Genomic DNA, 22,934 nt, shown 5'->3' on the forward strand with positions numbered 1-22,934 from the left:
CCCCAAATCCTTGCGTCCAGACGTCCAGCTGTAACATCTCTCCTGAGCTGTGACCTGCTGGACCGCTCCCCCTCAAGGGTCCGGGCCACATGTCCCCCTCACCGTGCTCCAGGCAGATCTTGCACCAAACATGCTTCAAGGTACGTGTCCCTGGCCCACGTGACCCTCCAGTGTCCTCGCGCCCTTGCCACGGCCCACCGTGGTTCTGCTTCTGGACTGCCTCTCATCCACCTTCTCCTCTCCATCCCCGTGATCTCTGCCTGGGTTTGGGTCCCGGGCATGTCTCCTCTGGCTACAAAAGCATCCTCACCAGCTTCCATCACTCCTAGTCTCCTGCCGCCCACACTCTCCTCTGTTCCTGCAAAGTTCTTTCTAGAATGCAGATCTGACAGCGTCAGCGCCTTGCTTCAAGCCCCCCCCTTGTATAAGGTCTCCCCTTGACACATGGCTTGAGACCCTTTAGGATCTAGCCTCTGCCCACTTCCTGCCTTGGTTTCTCTGGCCGCTGGGCCCCCCAGCACCGGGTCTGCTCCCCCCCAGCCCAGCTCTCTGCCGGGCGGTCTCTCCTGGAAAATTCTGGTGCGGGCTGGCGTGTCCGAGGCTTTCCAGCGCACCCTGCTTTCGCCCCGGTCCGTGCACGGCGCACGGCGTCACGGCTGTCCCGTTCACTGTGGTGCGCGACTCGAGGGCCGTGGCTTCCCTGCTGGACGCCCAGGCTTCGGGAGAGCCTGTCCCGGACCGGGATTCCCTCGGTTGCGAAGGTCGTGGGCCGCACACACAGCAGACGCGGGCGCTCGGGCTTGCAGAGCGAGGAGCGCCCCGGGGCCACGCGGGTCCTGGCCACGGCACCGCCCGCCCCCCTGACCTCGGCCCCGGAGCAAGGGCTGGAGGCGGAGGCTTCCTGCCTCGGCTGCCACCCCACGTGGGAGCACTAGGTGGCGCTCCGCGGAGGCGCTGGCCGTTTGCTCCCGTGTGACCGCGGCCGGGCCGTGCTGGACCCCAGTGACCGCGGGTCGGGGACAGGCCCCCCCACCTGTGTGTCACGGTGAACAGAGCTAACACACCTTTGCCCTGGCTGCAGTCCGCGCGGGAATTTTAAAGATGTCCCAGCAGCATCTCGCCCATGTGGCAGTGATGCAGTCCCGGGCCTCAGTCCCGACTCGGCTGCGTCTGGCCGGTGACCTGTCGCGTCCTGGGCGGCAGATTCCTCCTCTGTGACTCGGAGTTTCAGATGAGGTGCGGTGTGCGGAGTAGATGCGCCGGAAGTACTCGTCTTCCCTCTCAAACACCCTCCGACACCTTAGGTTCCTCCTCGACGCGTCCTGCTGTCTGTGTTTTTTCAAGGCAGCTTCTCCGTCTGTCCTGTTGCTCCTTCTTCCAGCCTGGGGACTCCGGGCGGGGCCGCGGCTCGCGGCAGGCGTGCGGTCCTCCTCCGGGACCGGAGCCCTCTTCCTGGGCCGGTTCAGGACCCACATCCCTCAGGTCGGAGAAATGTGATAAAACCTGAGGTGGTACTTTTGCTGCCCCGGACCCCAGAGGCCTTTCTGGGGGGGCCAGGCAGCCCGCCCGAGTCGTGTGGTTGGGGGGGCAGCCCTCCTGCGGCCCCCGTGGCCGCTGTGAAGACGGGCAGCCCCTCAGGGTAGACACATGGTCACCCTGGGGTGGGCAGGCGCTGGAGGGCTGGGACTTGCCACCCTGGCTGGGCTGGCCGGGGGCGGGGGGGGGGACAGGGCCAGAGAGGGTGGGGGCTGGGATGCCCCCCTCTGTTTGGGGGTGAGTCTGAGTCCCTGTAACCCTGCCAGCCCCTCTACTCTTGGGAGAAGAGCTCAGGCATCTCCCCTGGGGGGCTCTTCCTATGTCCATCCAGGTGGCCCAGGTTCCATCTGGCTGAGGGGGCCCTGGGCAGGCGGGCCTGCGCTGTGAGCAGCTCCCAGGTGAGGTGCGTCCCAAGTGCTAGAGGACCCAGAGTCCGTCATGAAACGGGGGGCCACCCCTCTGAGCGCTCGCACCTCCATTCCTGCACCGCGGTCCCTAAACGGGCTCAGCTCCGGCAGCGGGGCTTTCCCTCCTTCAAGCCCTGAGAGTTTGAGTTTTCCCATCTGTGACATTTTTGTTCACATACATGATAGCTCAAATGACTTGAGAAATGGGAAGTGGGAATAGAAGATTCTGGAAACCCCCGTCCTTCCAAGCTTTTCTAATGCCGGAGCCGTGTGGCCGGTGAAGCCGTCTGTGGCCCGGGCCACTTCAAGGGTGACCCAGGAGGGGAGTTTCCTTCAGAAGTCACCCTTATTAGAACGGCTACTTCTCAAGGGCACTAGAAACGAGGTCGTAAACAGACATTCAGTGGAGCTTCTAGTCTTGTTTTTAATTTTTATTTCAATTTTTTAAAGATTTTATTTATTTATTTGAGACATAGTGAGAGAGCGCACAGGCAGGGGGAGCGGCAGAGAGAGGGAGAAGCAGGCTTCCCGCGGAGCAGGGAGCCCAACGCGGGTCTCAATCCCAGGACCCCGGGATCATGACCTGAGCCGAAGGCAGACGCTTAACGACAGAACCACCCAGGCGCCCCTGGTGCATTTTTTTTAAAGGTTACAGGTGGAAAGATGGAGGCCTGGACGGTAACATGGGCCCAGGAAGCCCGAGTTTGAGCCTGGCCTGGGAGCCGGGCTGCGGAACTCCCAGGTCCGGGCTCTTCCGCTGCAGGCAGTGAGGGGCCACTGAGCGCAGAAGCAGGGCCCTCTGAGAGGGGGGAACGATCCTGAAGCCCTTAGAGCGTGGGGAAGCAGCTCGCACTGCCACGGTGCTTTCCGGTTTGTGAGAGCCCCGCGTGTTGAGCCACCGTCGAGGAGAACGACGGGTGTTCTGAGGATCAGCCCTATGGGAAATTCCAGAAGGCAGGGGGCTTTACATCTGTGGGAGAGCCAGGACCGGCATCCGGGTTGCCGAACATCTTCTCCGGCCCCGGGCCTCTCCCCCTGCTGTACTGCGTCCCTGCCAGAAGGTGGGATGGCTCCAGTCTGGTCCCCAAGCATCACTTGCAGTCTACGCTGAAGAGGAAGAAGCACAAAGACGGTGGCTTTGGGAAGGGAGGAAATCTGGGATCCTTTAAATATCTGGTCACTGCTGACTGGGAGGAGACTTCTGACTCAGGCCAGGGCGTGGGGACCTCTTGCCGGTGGGGCTGAAGGTGACACAGGCGGAGCGAGGGACACGGCATTCCGGAAGCCTTTGGGCAGGAAGGGCCTACAGGCTTGATGGGAGCACGTCTTGGCCGTCCCCACCATCCTGAGGGGCCGGGAGAGGGGTTGGGTAAAGCGAGGGCCCTTTCCGGGGACTGAGACGGCCAGGCCAGCCCTGCCCACGTCGTCCTGCAAAACACCATATCCGCACGTGTTCTAAGTCCCAAGTGTGTGGCTTTCCAAGGTCCTGGACGCGAGCAGAGCCAGCTCTGGGGAGGACGCAGCTCTGGGCTCTGGCCCCGGCAGTGGGGGGCGGGGGGTGAGGTGGGGGGTGGCGAGCGGAGCTGGGCCCTGACTGAGGGGGGCGTCTTCCCAGTCAGAATGGCTCCGTCTGCCCCGCGGTCATCAGGAATCTCCTCCTCGGTGTGAGGAGCAATCAGACGAGCTCTGGGTCTCCCTCTCCCAGCCAAGGTCGCCGATCAACCGACACAGAAAAGTCACCAAAAGGCAGCGAGCTGCAAAAGCCCAACGCAGTCGACACTGGCATTCCCAGAGCTTCCTGACAATCTGGCGTTGGCCTGCCGTGCGCTCTCGTCCGAGGATGCTCGGGGCCACCTCCAAGGCGCCCGTCACGGGCGTTTTCTTGTCACAGTCGATGCATGGTCTGGCCTCCCGCACGTTTACAGTAGCTGTGTGTGTGCGAGGGTGCGTCCGAGTGCATTCTGTGGGTGACTGCTCGCGCGTGAATGCTTATGAGCGTGCATGGGAGTGACTGCGTGTGTGAGTGGAAGGGAGGAATCAGCAACGTACTAGCACGTGTTGGTGATTTGAGGAGGTAAAGACCTTCTCCCGGCTCTTCCTCCTCTCCTCCCTAGAACGTCCCCCCTTGCGCTGGCCTCCTCCGCAGTCAGGTGGGTGCGACCCCGCAGCCGTACTTCCGGGCGCGGGCCCGGGGAAGGAGAGCGGGGACTTGAGCTGGTGCTTGCACACCCACGTTCACGGCGGCGCAGTTCCGAACAGCCAGCAGGCAGAGGCCCAACGTCCACTGACAAGGGAGTGGATGACGGAAATGCGGGCTGTGCATAGGATGAATTCTTGTTTAGCCTTAAAAAGGGAAGAAATTCTGAACGGGCTGCAGGATGGACCTTAAGGAGGGTGCGTTCCGTGGGACCCGCCGTGGTTCCACGTCCAGGAGGGGCATTAGGGGCAGGAAGTAGCGTGCTGGCGGCCAGGGCCTGGGGTAGGCGGGGGGAGCAGGGGGTGCAGGGGGGAGATCACTGCACAGCTCGGGGTTCCCATACGGGAGGAGGAGAACGTTCGGAGGCGGATGGTGGGACTGGATGTACAAGGGTGTGCATGAGCCCAGTGCCATGAGCTGCACAATTATAAATGGTCAGATGCGAAATGTCATGTGATGTCCGCTTCCCCACACCCACGTACACACAAAAGTCTAGTGGACTATCTGCACCAAGACCCTGTCGAAGCTGGTTGTGGCATGAGTCTGTCTGCTACAGAGTCCTGGACGTGCCGCTCGTCCTGGGAAACCTCCAGGCCCAGCCTTGGTTAGGAACTCTTGTTCTGTCCCACAGGCCCTGATGATTATTTCGTGTACCTTTTACTCTGAGGCTTTGTAAAGCGAGTGAATGCGAGGCAGGCAAGGCCGCATCCGTGCTGGAAAGCGCGAGGGTGGGCACGCGGCTCACCTCTGACGCGGGGGTCACGGGAAAGCACGGAGAGGTGCCCTCCACTGCCCCATCTGTACGGGATGGAACAGCTGGACCCAAGGGCTTGTGGGCAATGAGGACCCTCTCTCTCCACGTGTGGGTTTCCTTCATTTTCGCCCACTTCCTCTCCAAAGCGACACAGCCCCTATGGCCCCTGGGCCCCATCTCCAGACCCTGCTCACCAGCGAGGGTTGCATTATCCTCACTGTCTCAAGACCTCAAGCCTGCGGGTGGGAGGCTCTAGTTGGCTCTGCTAAGGTCAGAGGCCGACCCCTAGATCCGTCAGCTGAATTCAGGGGTCAGGATGGTTTATGGCAGACCTCGTACCTCCAGTTGGAACCATGTGATTGGGGCTGGGGGGTAGGGGTGGAAAATTTCTCCTAAAGGAAGGAAAGTGTTGGCCGACAGAAGAACACAGGTTCCTACAAAACCAGGTCAGGAAAGACCCATCTTTTCTTTACCCAGGGAGGCTTCCCATGTAGCAGGCATTATAGTTTGGATTGTTAGACAGATATTCACTCCCCTCCCACTAGAAGGGCTGGAGGCGAGTTTCTGTGTTGGGCTCCCACCCTTGTGCTTCAGCCTTGTCCAGGAGGAGGGTGACCCAGGCCACTGTCCCCCCAGAGCGAGAGACAAGGGAGCAGAGCCGTCCCAGCTGACTGCGGACCCGGCGTGGACGCATGATCAGCTCACTGGTCTGCCCCACGCACCCAAACCTGTGGGCACGCGGCTGAGTGATGAGCAGGGCCCTGCGCCGGGTTTGGCAGCGGGCGTGAGCTGGGACGGCTGGGACGGCTTCTTGTCCGAGCCTCACCGTCACAGACTCTTCGGGGCTCGAATGGTGGCATGCGTGCCCTTCTAGTCTTTCCCGTCGCCCCTTCTGAGCCACCGATGGGCCCCTGTCCTCCAGCCAGTCCTGTAAGCCTGCGCCTGGATGGCCCCTCTGTGACCCTGGCTCAGGCCGCATCAGCTGGGCCTCAAACACGCCGCTGTGAGCATCCAGAACCCGTAAAGCACCGTTCAACTTGGTAAAAAGAGCAACTCGAGTTTTTAGGAAACGGACACAAGCTCTGAACAGATGTTTCACGGAAAGAAGATACACAAATGGCCAATGAACACACAAAAAGGTGCTCAGTGTTATTAGTCATGAAGCCACCAGAATGGTAACGTTAAAATACGGGGCCACGCCAAATGTTGGCAAGGAGGTTGGGGGGGGGCGCTCAGGGACTGCAGTCGCTTAGGGAACACTGTGACAGTTTCTTTTTCTTTTTCTTTTTTAAGATTTTATTTATTTGAGAGAGAGAGAAAGACAGCGCACAAGCAGGGGGAGCTCAGGCAGAGGGAGAAGCAGACTTCCTGCCGAGCAGGGAGCCCGATGTGGGACTCGGTCCCAGGACCCTGGGATTCTGACCTGAGCCGAAGGCAGACGCCTAACCAACTGAGCCCCCCAGGCGCCCACACTGTGGCAGTTTCTAATGAAGTGGACCTTATTCTCACAAAAAACCAAAACCAAAATAAGCCACTTACCATAGGACCCCACAGTCCTACTCCCAGATGTGTTCCTAGGAGAAATAAACATGTAGGTTCACTAAGGAAATCTGTATGGGCAAGTTCATAGCAGCTTTATTCATAATGGCCAAAAACTGTCAGCAGGAGATTGGACAAACACATTGTGGTAGACCCGGCAATGGAAGTGTTGCTTGGTAACAAAAAGAAACAAAGTGTCCATCCACTCAGCAGCACCCCTGAATCTGGAAACCAGTGAGCTAAGTAACAGAAGGGACTCACAAAAGAGTATGTGTGGTTGATTTCATATTTATAAGATTTTAGGAAAAATGAATCCATTGTGACATCCAGCAGATCTGTGGTTGCCTGTGGCCAGGAGGGTGATGAGACTGAGCGCAAAGGGGCATGAAGAGACGTTTTGGGGTGCTCGAAACACTTCATATGTTGACAGGGGTGTTCGGACACTTGCCTGAATGCGCTGAAGTGGGTGCTTTAAGTGGGTGGATTTTTATATTTGGAAACTATACCTCAATAACATTGATAAAAAATCTTTGTTATCCCTGTGTCCTCCGTCGTCGGTCCTGTAGAGGGGGTCCTGTCCAGCTCACCTTCCCAGAGTGCGGATCTGACGATGTCACCCTCCCGCTTAAACACTCCCAAGCTCCCTCTTCTTCTCAGCACACTCTGAGCTCCCCAGCTGCGGTGACCCCGGGTCTGTGTCTTCTCTCCGCGTGACTTTGAGTCTGCGATTCAGCTTCATCAGAAAGCCTCTCTGTGCTCCCACCCGGGTGTGTTCAGGCGGGTGCGTGGGGCTGGCAGGAGCCGGCTTGAGCCTCCTCTCTGAGCCCCGGCCCCCGGCCTGGCCAATCGGCACGTCCTGTTGTGCGGTGGCTCTTAGCTGAAGTTCCTGGTGGTTTGTGAGGCTCCGTTACACCGTGAGCTCAGTGCTCCTGCCACGGCCCCTGGACACAGCGCAGGGCGCGGCCCATGGCAGGTGCACGGCCCGTGGCAGGGTTGTGGCCCGTGGCAGGGGCGCGGTGAGGTCTGTGGAGCATCTGGCCGAGTGAGGGGCGGCTGGCTGGCTGTGCTTTGCTCTTTGGGGTGTTCTGAGTCCTTGCTCCGAGAGCCTTGCTCGCGGGGTAGTGGGGAGGGAGGGGGCCCCGTTTCATTTGCTGTCACCAAACACACTTCTGCTTCCTTCGTCTGTGTTGTAGGTCCTGCCATTCCGTGTAGGGCAGGAAAAGTCTGAGCCCTTCCGCCAAAGTCACTTGAAGGTCCCATTTAAATAGGCTCTTCTCTTGCACTTCCCCCAAGCTGACATTTGGGGAAAGAAAGAACTTAAAGCACCCACTTCAGCGCATTCAGACAAGTGTCCGAACACCCCTGTCAACATATGAAGTGTTTCGAGCACCCCAAAACGTTCTTTTGGCTGAGTAAAGCTTCGCAGAGGAACTCATCTAGCTTCAGCCATGCCATCAGTCCGACTGCGATTCGGGCCATTTGTCAAACACTCAGCAGGGCGAAGTTAGGCACAGAACCCAGTCAGCATCCGTGGTGCGCCCGCCTGCGCGAGGGCCCTCTGGAAGGATCCCCGGTGAGCGCGACAGCCGTTTTCCTGGGGGGCTGCCCGCCTGGAGCCCAGCACGGGGGGCACACGGCGTGGTAGCCACTGGAGGAGACACGCCGAGAGACACGCTGTTGCACCCGGGGGGGGGGGGTGCACGCGCGGAGACTCGTCCCGGCTCGGGGTCGGGAAGGCTTCGGGGGCGTGGGCCCTGAAGATGGGGATGCGGAGCCACGGCACGGAGCCGGGGCAGGGGCTGGAGGGCGGTGAAGTGAGCTGAGATTCAGAGCGGGTAAGGAGCGGCCGGTCCGAGCACACATCTGCACGCCCCGTTGTGAAGGACAGACTAGCACGGTGTCCCAGGTTGGACTCAGGCATTCTGTCTTATGTGGGGCCATTCACAATTTCAACCTCCCCCTGGCTTTCCCCTCTCTCTTTCCTCCTCCATCCCCCCCCCCCCGTGGCCTCTGCGACCTTAGTTAAAAATGCAACCCCCACTAGCCACATCTGTCCACACCCCTTCCCTCCCTGCCTCCCGGGCTCGCTTCAGACCCACGGGCTCCCTCCCGCACCCACTTAGGCCTTGCTCCCGAGTATAGCAGGAGACCTGGGGGGAATCCCGTCTGCTAATTTCCTGGAAATTAGTCTCCTCGGCTGGAAACCAAGCTCCGACCAGCAGCCATGTCACATTGGGACGCCGGCTTCTCCTCCGGGGAGCGGACTTGCCTATATCATGTCCTGACTTTTAAGGCTTGGCCCCCGTGAACTGCGGGGGAGGACAGGGGCCACACAGGCTCTTCTCACGCACATCCCACTCCCCTTTGTGTCCCGGGAGTTTCACCGGTGAAGACCGCTGCCTTCTGTGGACAGTTGGCCCCGACCATGGCCTTGGAAAGGGGAAGCAGCCACAGCTAAAGAGTAGGCCAGGGCTGGGGGTTCCCCTGAGCCACCTCCTGTGAAGCAGCGAAAAGCCCAGCAGATTCCCACCCAGGTTCCGCCTTTGGGGAAAAGAGAAGTTGACCTCTGCAGCCTCTCCTCGAGCTCACACACCCAGGACCCTGGCCTGGGGCTCGGATTCGCCAGGCCACTCAGCAGCCAGGGAGCTTCAGGGCTCCCGTCCTGTTCCCCACTGAACTCTGCCGGAGCAGGGTGGGGGGACGGGGCACACACTGAGCTCCCCACCGTCGAGGTGGAGGTAAGAGGAGCTCCTCTCCAGACAACCTCGTCTCCGGAGGGTTCTAGGCCAGGGTGTTCTCAGCCCTGCAGTAGCCTGGTGGGAGCACAGGTGGGCAGGATGGCTCCCAAGCACCTCCCAGGTCCCTCCAGCGTTCGAGCTGCCTCTCTGCCTCACCACCCCGCAGGGGCGTGAGGCTCCCTGACCAGACGGTCCGATGGGCGTGTAAGTGGTCTCGCATGTGCATGGCCCGCCGTGGCAGCCTTGAAGCCTAGCTGCAACTTCTCTGACACCCTCCTTCTCCATAAAAGTGGTCTGTGTTTCCTCTCCGTGAATTGCTGCGGGCTTGTGACTAAGCCTGCTGGTACCGAAGGACACAAATGGTGCGCTCTGAGCTCTCGCTGGGTTAGGAAAGGCCATTCGTAGCCTGCGTTCGTGGCTGGAACTCTTGCTCGTGGGACCTGAGCTGGGGACCCCGCACAGGACGAGCCCGAGCCTGCAGCGTCGGCATCGAGGAGCAGAGAGCAGTCCCCACGCCCCAGCCCTGCCCACCTCCCACATCCAGGACCGAGTATGTTGCTCTGGCCGCCAGGATTTGGGGCTGCTTTGGTAGAAAGCACTAGATAAGTGGACAGATGTGCAGACTCATGTAAGCACAATGAGTGGGTGTGAGGTTGTCCACGTGCAGCAATGCGACCGTTCATTAAGACGACTCACACTGTTCCGATCATTTTTCTCAAACGCTGGTACTCCCCTCAGCCCTGGCCAAGCCTCCTGCCTCTTTAGTAGAAGCTTCTGGACAAGATGTGTACAGGGAAAATCTCGGTCAGGCCACGGGTGCTCGTGTGGCCTGGACAGATTTAGGAAGTCATCTGTCATTTCCCGCCATCCATCCACCCCCAGGCCACCAGAAATGAGCATGATACAGGCGCATTTCCAGCACCTCAGCATTGTGCTGTGTCCACAAACCTGGCTCCGTGGCCTCAGGAGGGGGCCCTGAATTGGAAGCTACGCTGCAGAAACTGCCTCGGATTACTCCCCCTGCAGTTTCTTTGTCAGCCTCTGATACAGCCTGGTGTCTCCTAGACAGAAAACTCTCTAGGGATAGACATCTGTATCTCGAGCACCTGACACCGTCCATGTACGGGTTCCAAACCCCACCCACGCGGGGTGACTCCCTCGGAGTGTATCAGGATGGAGCCCTAATTTCATACAGAATTCCCTGTGTGCACACAGCAACTCAGGGGATGGGGAAACGTACTGTACGCCGGCCCCTGGTGAATGCAGACCCAGGTTGTGGTGGCATTGAGAAAGGACACCTTCCTTTGCGTTCACACCCGGTCCGTGGCCAGCTGCGTGCCCCTGCCCCATGCTCACCCCGGTCCGTGGCCGGCTATGTGTCCCCACCCTATGCTCACCCCCGGTCCGTGGCTGGCTGCGTGGCCCCGCCCCATGCTCACATCCTGTCCGTGGCTGGCTATGTGTCCCCGTCCCACCCCCCCCACCACACACCCCTTCAGTCACTGCACTTTCCATAAAAAGAAATCATTCTTTTTGGTAAAGACTTTTTCTTTCTGCCACCTTTTCTTGAAAAATGACTGCAAACTCTGAAATAAAGTAAAGCAGGTTACAATATTTAAGAGTTTTTACAGCAACACCATTGTGGATCTGGACCAGGAAGACAGAGGCCTGCATGCGGTTGGCGGGAGCTGCGATGGAAATGCACTTCATTTAGTCAACAGATCAAGGACCAGCCTCCCCAGGTGCAGGCTCGGGCACTGGCAAGAGAGAGAGCGTGTACCCTGAGCGTGGAGTGCCTGATTACAGCTCTGAAGCCTCGTGCTCACACTATTTCTGCAGGAATGCTCATCACCACTGGGGAGAGAAAACGTCCCATCCCTTTGCTGGTTCTTCTGACGCCCAGCAGTGTTCTGAGGAGAGAAGGCGCCTCCTGTGGGCTAGCAGACATCGCAGAACGGACACGGGAGGACTGTCCCCGGGGCCTGGTGGAGCAGGGGCCCCAGCGCATGTGTGCAATGTGCCCCTTTGTTCCGTGCGGGTCCCCTGCCAATTCAGGACTCCGGCCTCAGGGGGTCGGGTGTTCCAGAGACTCGCTGGGAGCAGGGGAAGGCAGGGGGGAGAGTCTGGGAGCGCCGGGGACCCCAGTGGGGGCGGAGGGAAGGCTGCAGAAAGAGCCATAGCCTAGGATGGTGAGGAGCCAGGGCTCGGGGCTCACCTCACTCAGCCCGGGAGGCTGTCCGTGTGGTCCCATCACAGACACCGGGCACGTGGTGATCGAGGGACGAGGGGGCGCTTCTGTTTCCGACATGACTTGAGAGCGAGGAGGAAGGGCTTGTTTTCTGTGGGTCAGAAGCTCCGGGGTACACAGGCGCCCCCACCGCCCACCCCCGCCCCCCGGCTCAGGGCCGCAGTGTCCAGGGCGGTGTCCCTGAGCGCTGTCCCCCGGCTGCTCCCCTGCGGCTGGCTGAGCTCCGTCCTGGACCATCACCAGCCCGGCTCAGCTGGGCGGCTGCCTTGACCCTTTTGTGCAGGTGACATTCATAAAACCACCCATGTCAACGCGAGCAATTCCGCGGAGTCTGGTACAGGGACAGCGGCGTGCGACCCCCGCCTCTGTCCAACCCGTAAGAGCAAGGCCTGCGCCCCTCCGCCGCCCGCGGTCCGCCGGCCGGCTCAGGGCTGACACGCACAGCTCGCACTGCGTGTCCCCGCGGCGTGGGGCCGCGCCCCTGACCGCGGCCGCCGCGTCTCTGCGGCCCACCGTGCGGGCCGTTTCTGCCGTCTGACCACCGCGCATAGCGCTCGGCCGCGAGCGTGGCAGCGCGGGCTCGGACGGCAGTCTGCACGGATCTGTTGGAGGACCGGCCGGATTCGCACACGGGCCGCCCCCCGCGGGGGAGAGCGCTTCTGGTTTCTCTACGTCCTGCCTTCAGCCCGTAAGTCCCCGAGTTAATCACTGACAGTTTGAGGAAGTGGCCTCTCCTGAACTGCTTTCCGCTTCCACGTTTTCAACTTTCTCTTTCACACCCAGCCCACGCCCGAGAGTGACGAGGAGGAGGGACCGGCTGGTGATGCACACAGAAATTCCACCGGCCTCCACGCGTCGCCAGGAGTCACGGCCCCGGTCCCGCCGGCGCTCGCCTCATTTGGCCTCGGCTGGCCGGCGGGCCGGGAGGAAGATGACGGACTGCGAGTTCGGGTACACCCTGACGCTGGCCCAGGACTACGTGAGGCATGTCCTGCGGGTCCCGCAGCCTGGCTCGGCCCCCAGCAGGGCGTCCCGGCTGCTTCGGGACATGGCCTCCTCCGTGCAGGGGGAGGTCGAGAAGAACCTGAAACCGTGCCTGGACAGTTTTGATGTGGTGTCCGTCGACACGGCCAGAACCATATTCAACCAGGTCATGGAGAAGGAGTTTGAAGACGGCGTCATTAACTGGGGAAGGATTGTGACCATATTTGCGTTTGAAGGCATTCTCACCAAGAAGCTCCTCCAGGAGCGAATTTCCCCGGATGCCGATGCTTCTCGGATTTCTTACTTTGTGGCAGAGTTCATCACGACAAACATGAGAGAGTGGATAAGGCAAAACGGAGGCTGGGTATGTACACTGGGAACCTTCTTCACGGCTCTTACCTTTGACGTAGGAATTGGCAGCTTCTTGCTAGTTGTTAAAAATCCACTACCTTTTTTGGGTGGCTTGTTTTTAAAGGTTCTCATTTTTAAAACAAGAAGACATTTCTGGCTCATTTCCAGGGAATCCGAGCTCTGTAGTTGGCAGATACACGAGCTTGCCGTTTTTATTCCTAACAGTGTTAAGCGATGGGGGTGAGATCGGGGAGTCACGCAGCATCGCCCCAGTGCCCTGTCCGTGTCAGCAGATGGGGACCCGGCCGGGACTCGGCTCTGGCCAGGCTGTCATGACAACGTAGGTTTAGTAAACAAAGAGTTGGTATGAGATGCCGTTATATTTGGGTAGTTATTATGTGGCAAAACACAGGTACATCTTTGCAAGTTCATTGCTTACAAATTGATTTTTTTTTCAGTTTTCTAATATAACAAATTCTAGCTGTTAAAGCCTGTTGATAAAAAAAAAAAAAATAATGTGCTGTACCACCAGCAAGAACTATTGGGGAATTTCCAACCAACAACTCACTTTATTATCAAAGCCTCAAAAAGCCCAGAGTGGGAGGCGGAGAGCGCTGTGTCACAAGTCATTGAGAAGGGGCTTTTCCCAGCTGGACGGCAGGGCTCGTCTCTAGACCCAGTACACCTAACCCTGGCTTTTTCAAAGCACTCACGTCTCCGTGGATCCTCTGCCTCCAACCCCCAAGCCTGGACTTCTTCTCTCCCTAGAGAGGAGGTACCCACCGTTATTAACTATGTTACATGCAAATCTTGCCCATTGAATATATCCATAGAAAATATACATAGTGCTTTTTGGGGCGCCTGGGTGGCTCAGTCAGTTAAGCAGCCAGCTCTTGATTTCGGCTCAGGTCATGATCTCAGGATCGTGGGATCAAGCCCCGCATCGGGCTCCGCAACGAGCGTGGAGCCTGCTTAGGATTCCCTTTCCCTCGGCCCCTCCGCCCACCTGTTTCTCTCTCTCTCTTTCCCTCTCTTAAAAAAAAAAGAAAAAGAAAAAGAAAATATAATATTTTAAAGAGTCCTATGGAAAAAAAAAAAAAGTCCTACACGCTGTTGTCTGTCCGTGCTGTGGAGGGTCTGGCCGGCTCGGGCTGGCGGAGCTCTCGGTTATCTCCACTTTGCCCCACAAACAGTACTTCCCCGAGCATGTCCATTCACGCTCCCCTTGGGACAGCGTGTCCATTTCTCAACATACCAGGTCCTCGCCTCCAGGGAGGCCCCACAACGCTGCCCCCACACCCCCTGACCTGTCCTAATTTCCCCCCTCTGCTCCGTTAGGAGAATCTGACCAACTTCTCTTGTTTTAGTTCTTGCTTCCTCGGTTGCCAGTGAGGTTGAGCACCTGTCCCCACCTTTACTGACCAGAGAATTGCCTATTTATAGTCTTCACCCATTTTCCTACTTTTTGTCTCTTTCTCGTTGATTTGTAGCAATTCTTTCTTGTATGTTTTTATTTTCAAATATTTTTATATATGAAAAATATATTTTTGTTTATTTTTTTTATATATGTGGCAGACATCTTCTGATATGTTAACTGTCTTTTAAAACTACAGCTGCCTTCCATTATTGTAAATATTTTATTTGTATTATTTATTTATTTTTTTAAAAAGATTTTATTTATTTATTTATTTGAGAGAGAGAGAATGAGAGAGAGCAAGCACATGAGAGGGGGGAGGGTCACAGGGAGAAGCAGACTCCCTGCTGAGCAGGGAGCCCAGTGCGGGACTCGATCCTGGGACTCCAGGATCATGACCTGAGCCAAAGGCAGTCGCTTAACCAACTGAGCCACCCAGGTGCCCAAGTCTTTTTTTTTTTTAAGATTTTATTTATTTATTTGAGAGAGAGAATGAGAGAGAGAGAGCATGAGAGGGAGGAGGGCCAGAGGGAGGAGCAGACTCCCCGCTGAGCAGGGAGCCCGATGCGGGACTCGATCCCGGGACTCCAGGATCATGACCTGAGCTGAAGGCAGTCGCTTAACCGACTGAGCTACCCAGGCGCCCCTTTTTTATTTATTTTTTAAAGATTTTGTTTTTAAGTAAACTCCCTACCCGATTGGGGCTTGAACTCACGACCCGGGGGTCAGGAGTTCACACGCTCCTCCGTCTGGCGCCCCTGGTTATTATAAATGTTCTAACGCTTGCTGGGGTTGTGTCCTATGTGCTGTGCCCCGCATCGCCCCCTTCCTGTGTCGTCATGGGGCATCTGTTGTCCCTGACTCGCGCGGACTTGGAGCTGGATGAAGCCTGGGGGTGCCGGGTCCTGCGCTCCTCCGGTCGGCTGTGGGAAGCTCTGCTGGCCACGGGGGGAGGATTCCACCGAAGGCGACACTGTGTAGGGCAGGGGCCCACGTGCGAGCCTCCGTGGGCCCAGACTGCGCCCTGCTGCTCCACACGACTTGTCACACACGCTGATGAATGTTCCTTCAAAACTCAACTTCTCAGCGACACAGTCTGAGCTCGTGGAACTCATCATCCTCAGTGGGGGTGTGGGGTTGCCTCTGAGGACTTCCAGACGCGCACTTGCCTTCCGGGGTGGCCCAGGTGGGAGTGACACACAGACTCACATGTGTGCCCACGCGCACACTCAGCGTTCGCGGGGCCCTTCGGTGTAGGAGGGCTCGGGGCACCCGAGGAGCTTAGGCCTTGGACGTGGCTTTTCCGTGGTCCTGTGAAGGCGTGGCTGTGCCCATCTGAGTCAGCACAACCAGCATGGCCACGTGAGACCTTCCCAGAAATGCTGACACATCCGCTCGAGCGAGGGAACTGAACACGGGAAGGGGTCATCCGGGGGCAAATGGCATAATCACACGCCTGCTTTTGTAGAGTCTGAATTTACAGATTGGTGAAAAGTGCACCAAAATGACAGATCCGGAAGCACAGGGTCCATTGTCCTGTCTGAGGTCACCCAGATTTGTGGTCAGGGCTCCATATTAGAAATGCAGGCCTATGATGCGCGGCGACAGGAGCATTCAGCCCACGTGCAGAGCGTATCTGTAATTTGCCACCGTTTCAAGCGTGAGAACTTCCGCGTCGAGAAGGCGGCGTGTGGGGCGGCACAGACATTACGAGCACCTGGGCGGGATCCGGGAGCCCCCGGGCCGTGAACGAGTCCGCGGAACTTGTCCGAGCCTCCTTTCCTCGTCTGTAGGATGCAGGAGGAGTGCCATCTACACCCGGGCTGCCGTCCGGATGCAGCCGCTCGCTGGTTCGCGTGAAGCTCCCAGACGGCTTCTGCAGTAGGACCCCACTCAGGTCCAGGATCACGGTCCTGAGTACGGTCGTACTGCCGACTCCCTGGCGAACCACGCGTAGTCGCCCTGAGTCATACCCTGCAGTCAGACAGGAGTCCCCGCGGAAACCAGAGGCCCCGGGAAGATCGAAGACCGGCGCATCAACAGTGGGCTGGTCGACTCCCCACGTGCTCTTTCTCGTGCTTACCGGCTTGAGTGACTTTCCCTCCCTCCCCCCCCCCTCGCTCCCTTCTCCTCTTCTTTTGTGGGTGCTTCCCGCCTCTTTTCTCTTCCGTTCCCCCGCGCACCATTCCCTCCTCCTACCCCCCGCCCACGTGAAGGCCTGGAAGCGGAGGGGCTCCGGCAGGTCGCTAGGATGTCTCCAGCACCAGGGAGGAAAGGGGGCCCGAGAGCAGCCCCGGCCGCTCCCTCTGCTGTAGAGGCCCCAGAGGGGCTGGTGCCCCCCCCACAGAGCATTCTCCTATACCTGTGCTGGCCAAGCGGAAAGGACACTCAGGCCTCGGCGCCACGCGGGAACAGGGCGGGTCACGCTGCTCAGGGCCCCACGGTCCTTCCCGTGCTCGGCAGAGGGCCAGCGACCCGGAAGGCACCCCACAAATAAGGCCTGATGGGCGACCGCGTGAACCAGCGTCAGAACGGGGGTCGGAATCCTGGTTTTGCCACTCAGCAGAGGTGTGATCCCGAGTGGGTCGGGGCACTAACCCGAGAGTCACATTCCTTGCGGGATGACCGCAATACGGCATGATCTAGCGTACGCTCTGTGCGAACGCGAGGAAAACAAGCACAGCTACCTTCGAAGGGGGCTAAGAAGATGAAGACATTTCCGTAAGAGTGCCTTGTAAAATGTCAGGTACGATACAACTATGAAGTGCATGTGGGCAATTTCAAGAGGTTTAAATAAATCATTCTGAAAATCACCCACAGAAAGCCCCTTTGAAAGCTGGGATGTGCGGGCGGCGCTGGTACTTTCCAAGGAAGAGCGAGGAGAAGCAGTTCTTGTCTGCTGCTGGTGTTTTATGACCCGCTTGCTCTAAAGGGTGGTCTGCACGAAAGGATGCGCAGAGACGTGTACGCAAGCGACTCCGTGTCCCGTTGGTGCAAAGAGCTCCTCGTGAGGTGACGGAATCTCCAGGAGTCCCTCACACCCTTGGATTAGATTTGGGAGCCAGATTCTTCCTGTGCGTCTCTTGAATTTTAACTTGAGATTTAAGATCATTTTGTGAAAAGGACGCTGAGACAGAACTCGAGCCTCCCTGTGGGTCCTTCCAGAACACTCTCTGGCCCTGGGCGTCACCCTCCACTCCCCCACCCCCTACGTCAGGTTCATCAGTGAGTCCTGCTGGCGGCACCTTTGAAAGCGCACCTAGACCCCGTCTCCCTCTCGACGGTCCGTGGCCTGTCCCATTTCCCTGCTCCGGTCCTCGCCCCGCCTCGGCCTGCTCCCCAAGGGGCAGCCAGATCAGAGGCCTCCGTGTGCTGGCCTGGCCGGAACCCTCTCTGGCACCCCTTCACCCTGGGCGCAAGCACAAAATACAAAGTCCTGACTGCTCTACTCAAACCCCATCAGATCTCATTTTCTAGGAGTCCCTCCTGCGCTCTCTTGGCTCCAGCCTCCCAGGATAACTAAGCACACTCCACCTACCCCCTCCCCGCCCCAGGGCCTTTGTACTGGCTCTTGCCGCTGCCTGGAATGACCTCCCCCCAGAGGTGTGCATGGCCTCCCGTGGCCCTCCCCGGGGGTTGGGGGGAAGGGGTCCCCCTCAGCCGCCCCGTCTCTGAGGGCACCCCCACCGCTCGACCCCTGTGCCCTGCTCAGGACTGCGTGTCTCCGTCACAAGCCTAGTGAGGCCAGGGCTCCCGCATGTTCAGGTCACCAGTCTGTTCCAGTGCTTAAAACAGTGCCTGGCAGGTGGCTGATGATCAGTAAATATTTGTCGAATGAATAACTGAGTGAATAATCACTAGAGAAGCATGGGAATAACACCATGGTATTTTCCTAGATCTAAACTATTCTGAGGGTCTGGTTTTCTTCGAATCATGGATGCAGGATATTATTTTATGCTTTAGGCTTTCTTGAAGCCGAGGAGGCTGAATTTAATATAAACTATCCCCAGAAAGAACCAGATCTGGGCACTCCTTGCTTATTACTGCATTACTGACAGGATATTGAATCCCTAGTTCTATATCTATTCTCATATGATTTTTTTTTCAAGAGAGAACGCGAGCAGGGTGGGGAGGGGCAGAAGAACCGGGAGACAGAGAATCTTAAGTAGGCTCCATGCTCAGAGCAGAAGCCGATGCAGGGCCTGATCCTAGGACCCTGAGATCATGACATGAGCTGAAATCGAGAGTCGGACGCTCAACCCACTGAGCCACCCAGGCACCCCCACGTAGTGGTATTAAAATACATTGAAAATATATGTGTGAAAGAAGAAAAGTCACTCCCATCACCCTAACGTGTCTGCGTGCATCCATCGTATGTAATTAGAATGACGGTGCATGTAAGAGTTTCTCATGTGATTTCACAAATATTTTCAACCCTGCCTCATGGGCTCCATGCTGACATTTCTAACGTCTGCAGAATATCCCACCAACTTTGTGCATCATGAACACTTAACCAATTCCCAATTATTAGACATTTGGGCTGCCTTCCTTCTTAGAACTAATGCTTCCAGACTGGCCCCGTGATCAGTGTCTAACAAGGGACGGGCTGGCTGACACGGTGTGCGGACCGTTGCCCTGCTCACTCGGGCCGGAGTACGTGGTGCTGCTGGGCAGCATCCACCCGCAGGACTCCACGCCCCGAATGCCCGCTCCCCATCCCTGTGCCCCAGATCGCAGCAACCACCGTCCTACTTTGTCTTTATGATTCTATTCTGAGTACTTCATGTAAATGGGATTATGTGCGGCACCTGGGCAGCTCAGTCGTTAAGCGTCTGCCTTCGGCTCAGGTCATGATCCCGGGGTCCTGGGATCGAGCCCCACATCGGGCTCCCTGCTCTGCGGGAAGCCTGCTTCTCCCTCTCCCTCTACTGTTCCCCCAGCTTGTGCTCTCTCGCTCTCTGTCAAATAAATAAAATCTTAAAAAATAAACAAATAAAGGGGGCACCTGGGCGGCTCAGTCGTTAAGCGTCTGCCTTCTGCTCAGATCATGATCCCGGGGTCCTGGGATCGAGCCCTGCGTTGGGCTCCCTGATCAACAGGAAGCCTGCTTCTCCCTCTCCCACTCCCCCTGCTTGTGTTCCCTCTCTCACTGTCTCTGTCAAATAAATAAAATCTTAAAAAAAAGGGGGGGCCTGGGTGGCTCAGTTGTTAAGAGTCTGCCTTCGGCTCAGGTCATGGTCCCAGGGTCCTGGGATCGAGCCCCGAATCAGGCTCTGCTCAGCGGGAAGCCTGCTTCTCCCTCTGCCTCTGCTCCTGCTTCTTTCCCCTCTCTCTCTGTGTCTCCCTCTGTCAAATAAATAAATAAAATCTTTAAAAAAAATAAATGGGATTATGTGGTATTTGTCGTGTTGTGACGGGCTTAGTTCGCTGAGCGTCACGTGGTCGAGGCCCGTCCACAGTGTAGCGGGGGTCAGAGCCTCTTTCAAGGCTGACTGGCATTCCACTGTACGAATGTTCATGTCTGGCTAATCCGTTCATCAGTTGATGGATGCTTGGGCTGCTTCCATGTTTTAGCTACTGTGAATTCTCTCCTTTTAATTTTAGCTGTTTATAGTTTAAAACCCTCTAATTTTCCTAGGGCTGAATTTGTCGGTTTTTCCCTTTGCTCACTCTCTTTGATGGAGAAGCGGAATGTAGGTGAGATGTTAACTGCCCAGTTGTAACAGACAGTGGTCACGGTCGTGGTAACAGAAGCTGTCTCACAGTGCCCCGTTACCACGGGCTTCATGAAATCCTGGGAAGGGAAGCAGCCAGGGGCACGCAAACCTAGAACGAGAAACGTGTGCGTGTGTAAGTCCTGAGAGAGAGGGAGCAGACTGCTGCCCCCGTTAGGCCAGGACATCGTGTCCTTAAGTGCCACACTTAAATATATTATTCCAACAATTTTCTAATCCTTTGGGTAGTTGTTTGGAAGCTCATGGAATGAAAAGAACGGTGTTTGCATTCCCTTCCAGGCCCAAGCATTAAAAAGTTAGGTGACGCCAAGCCGCTCACTTTCTCCGGGGCCTCAGTTTCCTTGTTTGCCAAAATAAGAGCAGGCATTAGGCTGGGTGATCTCAGAGGTATTCTGCAGGCAGGATGCTCTATAATTACCGTCATAAATTACAGTGCACAGTTCACACCCTGTTGTTTTAAAACTATGATCAGAAAGAGAATGAATCATAATAGAAACGACAGCCTCTTCATGGGCTCCGAGGCGCTGCTGCGTTCGGCTTTATCGTGAGCCCTCATTCCGGTTACAAACATCAATGCATATTTCAATGCCAGACAACCGAAAATGAGAAGAAATGAGACTTTCTATCCTCCAGAGCTGTGCTGTCCAGTATGCGGCCGTTGAACACTTGAAATGTGGCTAGTGTGATTTCGGATGGGCTGTAAGTGCAAAACACATAGTGTATTGTAAAGATTGGGTCCACAGGATGTAAAATAGCTCCATAATTTTCACATTGATTATCTATTGAAATCATAATATTTTAGATAAATATATTCTTTAAATTGGTTTTACACATTTCCTCTTACTTTAAAAAGATGTGGCTACTAAGAACTTGAGCTTCCGTCCGTAGCTCGCACTGTTTCCGCTGGACGGCGCTGCCCCTGAGCGATGGTGCGGATGGACGGGGGAGACCAGGGTGGGCACGGACCAGACCAACGGTCTGCTTTAGTGAAGTGGCAGTTTCTTTGCTTTTCGTCCCACTAATCTGTCTCCACTGATTTTTAAACTGTGAAATTTATTCTCCCATAGGAAGACGGCTTTGTAAAGAAGTTCGAACCCAAGTCTGGCTGGCTGACTTTTCTGGAAGTTACTGGGAGGATCTGTGAAATGTTCTCTCTCCTGAAGCAATACTACTGACCGGCCCACAGGGACACTCCCGATTGTGAAAGCTGCCCAGTTTCCTTGACTCTTACAAGAAGTGTTGCCAACACTTACTTCTACTTCTAAATAAACAACTTTGGTGATGTAACTCGATGTTTCCATGTTACGGAAATTTTGTTCTCGTTTTAATGAATAAATTGTGTATTTGCCTCAGTATGTAATTTGTGTCCTGCCTGGGAGTTGAGCAAAAGGGCGAAGGGGACAGGTATTGAATCGAGGGGAGGAGGGCCAGGAAGGGGATGCCTTTTCTGCCCCGCGGCTGATTTTCTTGAGGGTGTGCTCATTACCCTGAAGTCATTTTCTGTGGCACTCATGGAGACTGCACGGGGGCGAGTCTGTGTCCTGCTCCCCTGTGGCCCCCGTGACCCTGATCCTGCCCCCACCGACCCTGCTCCCTGGCCCACCGTTCAGAGTGGCCAGATATACGGCAGCGACAGACGCAGGATACTCGGGTAGTCGGAACAAAGGCCCTTAGGTCAATGACTTATTGTTGAGCCATCGTTCAACTTTCCCCTTAAAAAAGGTCATAAATTAGGGGGCGCATGGGTGGCTCAGTCGGTTAAGCGTCCGACCCTTGGGTTCCGCTCAGGTCATGATCCACTGAGCCCCATGTTGGGCTCCACGCTCGGTGCAGAGTCTGCTTGAGGATTCTCACTCCCTCTCCCGCTGCCCCTCCCCCCACCAAATAAAGACATTTTTTTAAAAGTTCATAAATTAGAAAATTTTGTCTTTGGTTACATCCCGAGTTCCAACTTTAGGTCAGTAAGTCTGACTGCAGGACAGGAGTGCCACACTTTGTCCTGGACCTTCCCACGCTTCCTCGTCCTCCGGGGACACAATCTCCGTCCCCTACCGGCTTGCGTTACCTTTCTTAGGGAGTAGCTGATCTAAACAAGAAACCGGAGCCCCTTGCTCTCAGGCTCTGAGTCTTCTCCCAGGGGATTTCAGCTGATCCATGCTTCACTTCCCCTGTGATTCTCTTTTTTTTTTTTAAGCTGGTTTGAAGAAACCCCTTCAGAAATCCCTCTTCCTAAAGTAGAGCTCCTTCACAAGTCTGCACAGAGATTTCACAGGCATGTTCTCAGCCCCAGGCTAGTGCTCCCCACGGCCGCTGTGGACTACAGAGAACCAGAGAACTGAAGAGTTTCTATTGTATTTTATTCCATCATGACAAGTGTATTCCCTAATCCCCATCCCCTGTTTCCCCCTTCACCCCCCACCTCTCCTCTGGTGACCATCAGTGCGTTTTCTGGAGGTAATAGTCCCCCGTGATTCTTAACAATGTGGATTAGGACGCTGGGGCAAGTCGGTAGGGAAACATTTTTTGCAGAAGTAACTTTGGCTGATTTATCAAATCACATCTGAGGGCCAACCACCGGGGCCGCCTGAGGCTTGCGTCTGTCTGGAACAGGGAGCACCTCTACCCTGTTGTTTCACCTCGGTGCTCCCGGCCCCTTGCTCTATGGGTGAAGTCCTAGCTTCATGTTCCCATGAATCTGAACTCAGTGCTGAGTCACGAGTGGACAGAACAAGAAGCGCGTGGCACCTGCTTACCTGCAATACATTTGCACAAGAAACCACAAACCCTGCCTTTTTTTTTTAAGGGAGAGCTAGAGAGCATGAGTGGGGGGTAGAGGCAGAGGGGGAGGCAGAGAGAGAATCTCAAGCAGGCCCCATGCTAGGCATGGAGCCCGATGTGGGGCTCGATCCCAGGACCCGAGTGGGAATCAAGAGTCGGATGCTTCACCGACTGGGCCACCCGGGCACACCCGAACCCTGGCTTTTATGCTACGACGATCTTGTTTGAACAGAGTAGTACCTGCCAGGAAGTC

At 56.5% G+C, this 22,934-nt stretch overlaps 1 protein-coding gene across 1 annotated transcript; it reads left to right on the forward strand.

The window, feature by feature from the left end:
- Positions 1 to 12,207: 12,207 nt before the first annotated feature.
- BCL2A1 (BCL2 related protein A1) lies at positions 12,208 to 21,258 on the forward strand. The gene is made up of 2 exons (XM_035024282.1): positions 12,208 to 12,767; positions 20,971 to 21,258. Exons 1-2 carry the CDS (start codon positions 12,243 to 12,245, stop codon positions 21,076 to 21,078), a joined length of 633 nt encoding a protein of 210 aa, XP_034880173.1. The 5' UTR covers positions 12,208 to 12,242; the 3' UTR covers positions 21,079 to 21,258.
- The last annotated feature ends 1,676 nt before the right edge of the window (positions 21,259 to 22,934 follow it).

The sequence above is a fragment of the Mirounga leonina genome, unplaced genomic scaffold, assembly GCF_011800145.1.
Source record: "Mirounga leonina isolate KUSES-001 unplaced genomic scaffold, KU_Mleo_1.0 Mir_178, whole genome shotgun sequence".
NCBI classification, from domain to species: domain Eukaryota; kingdom Metazoa; phylum Chordata; class Mammalia; order Carnivora; family Phocidae; genus Mirounga; species Mirounga leonina.

Coding starts and splice junctions, on each gene's coding strand:
- BCL2A1 (XM_035024282.1), top strand. CDS start 12,243: ATGCACACAGAAATTCCACCGGCCTCCACGCGTCGCCAGGAGTCACGG. Junction 12,768..20,970: donor TAAGGCAAAACGGAGGCTGG/GTATGTACACTG, acceptor ATTCTCCCATAG/GAAGACGGCTTTGTAAAGAA.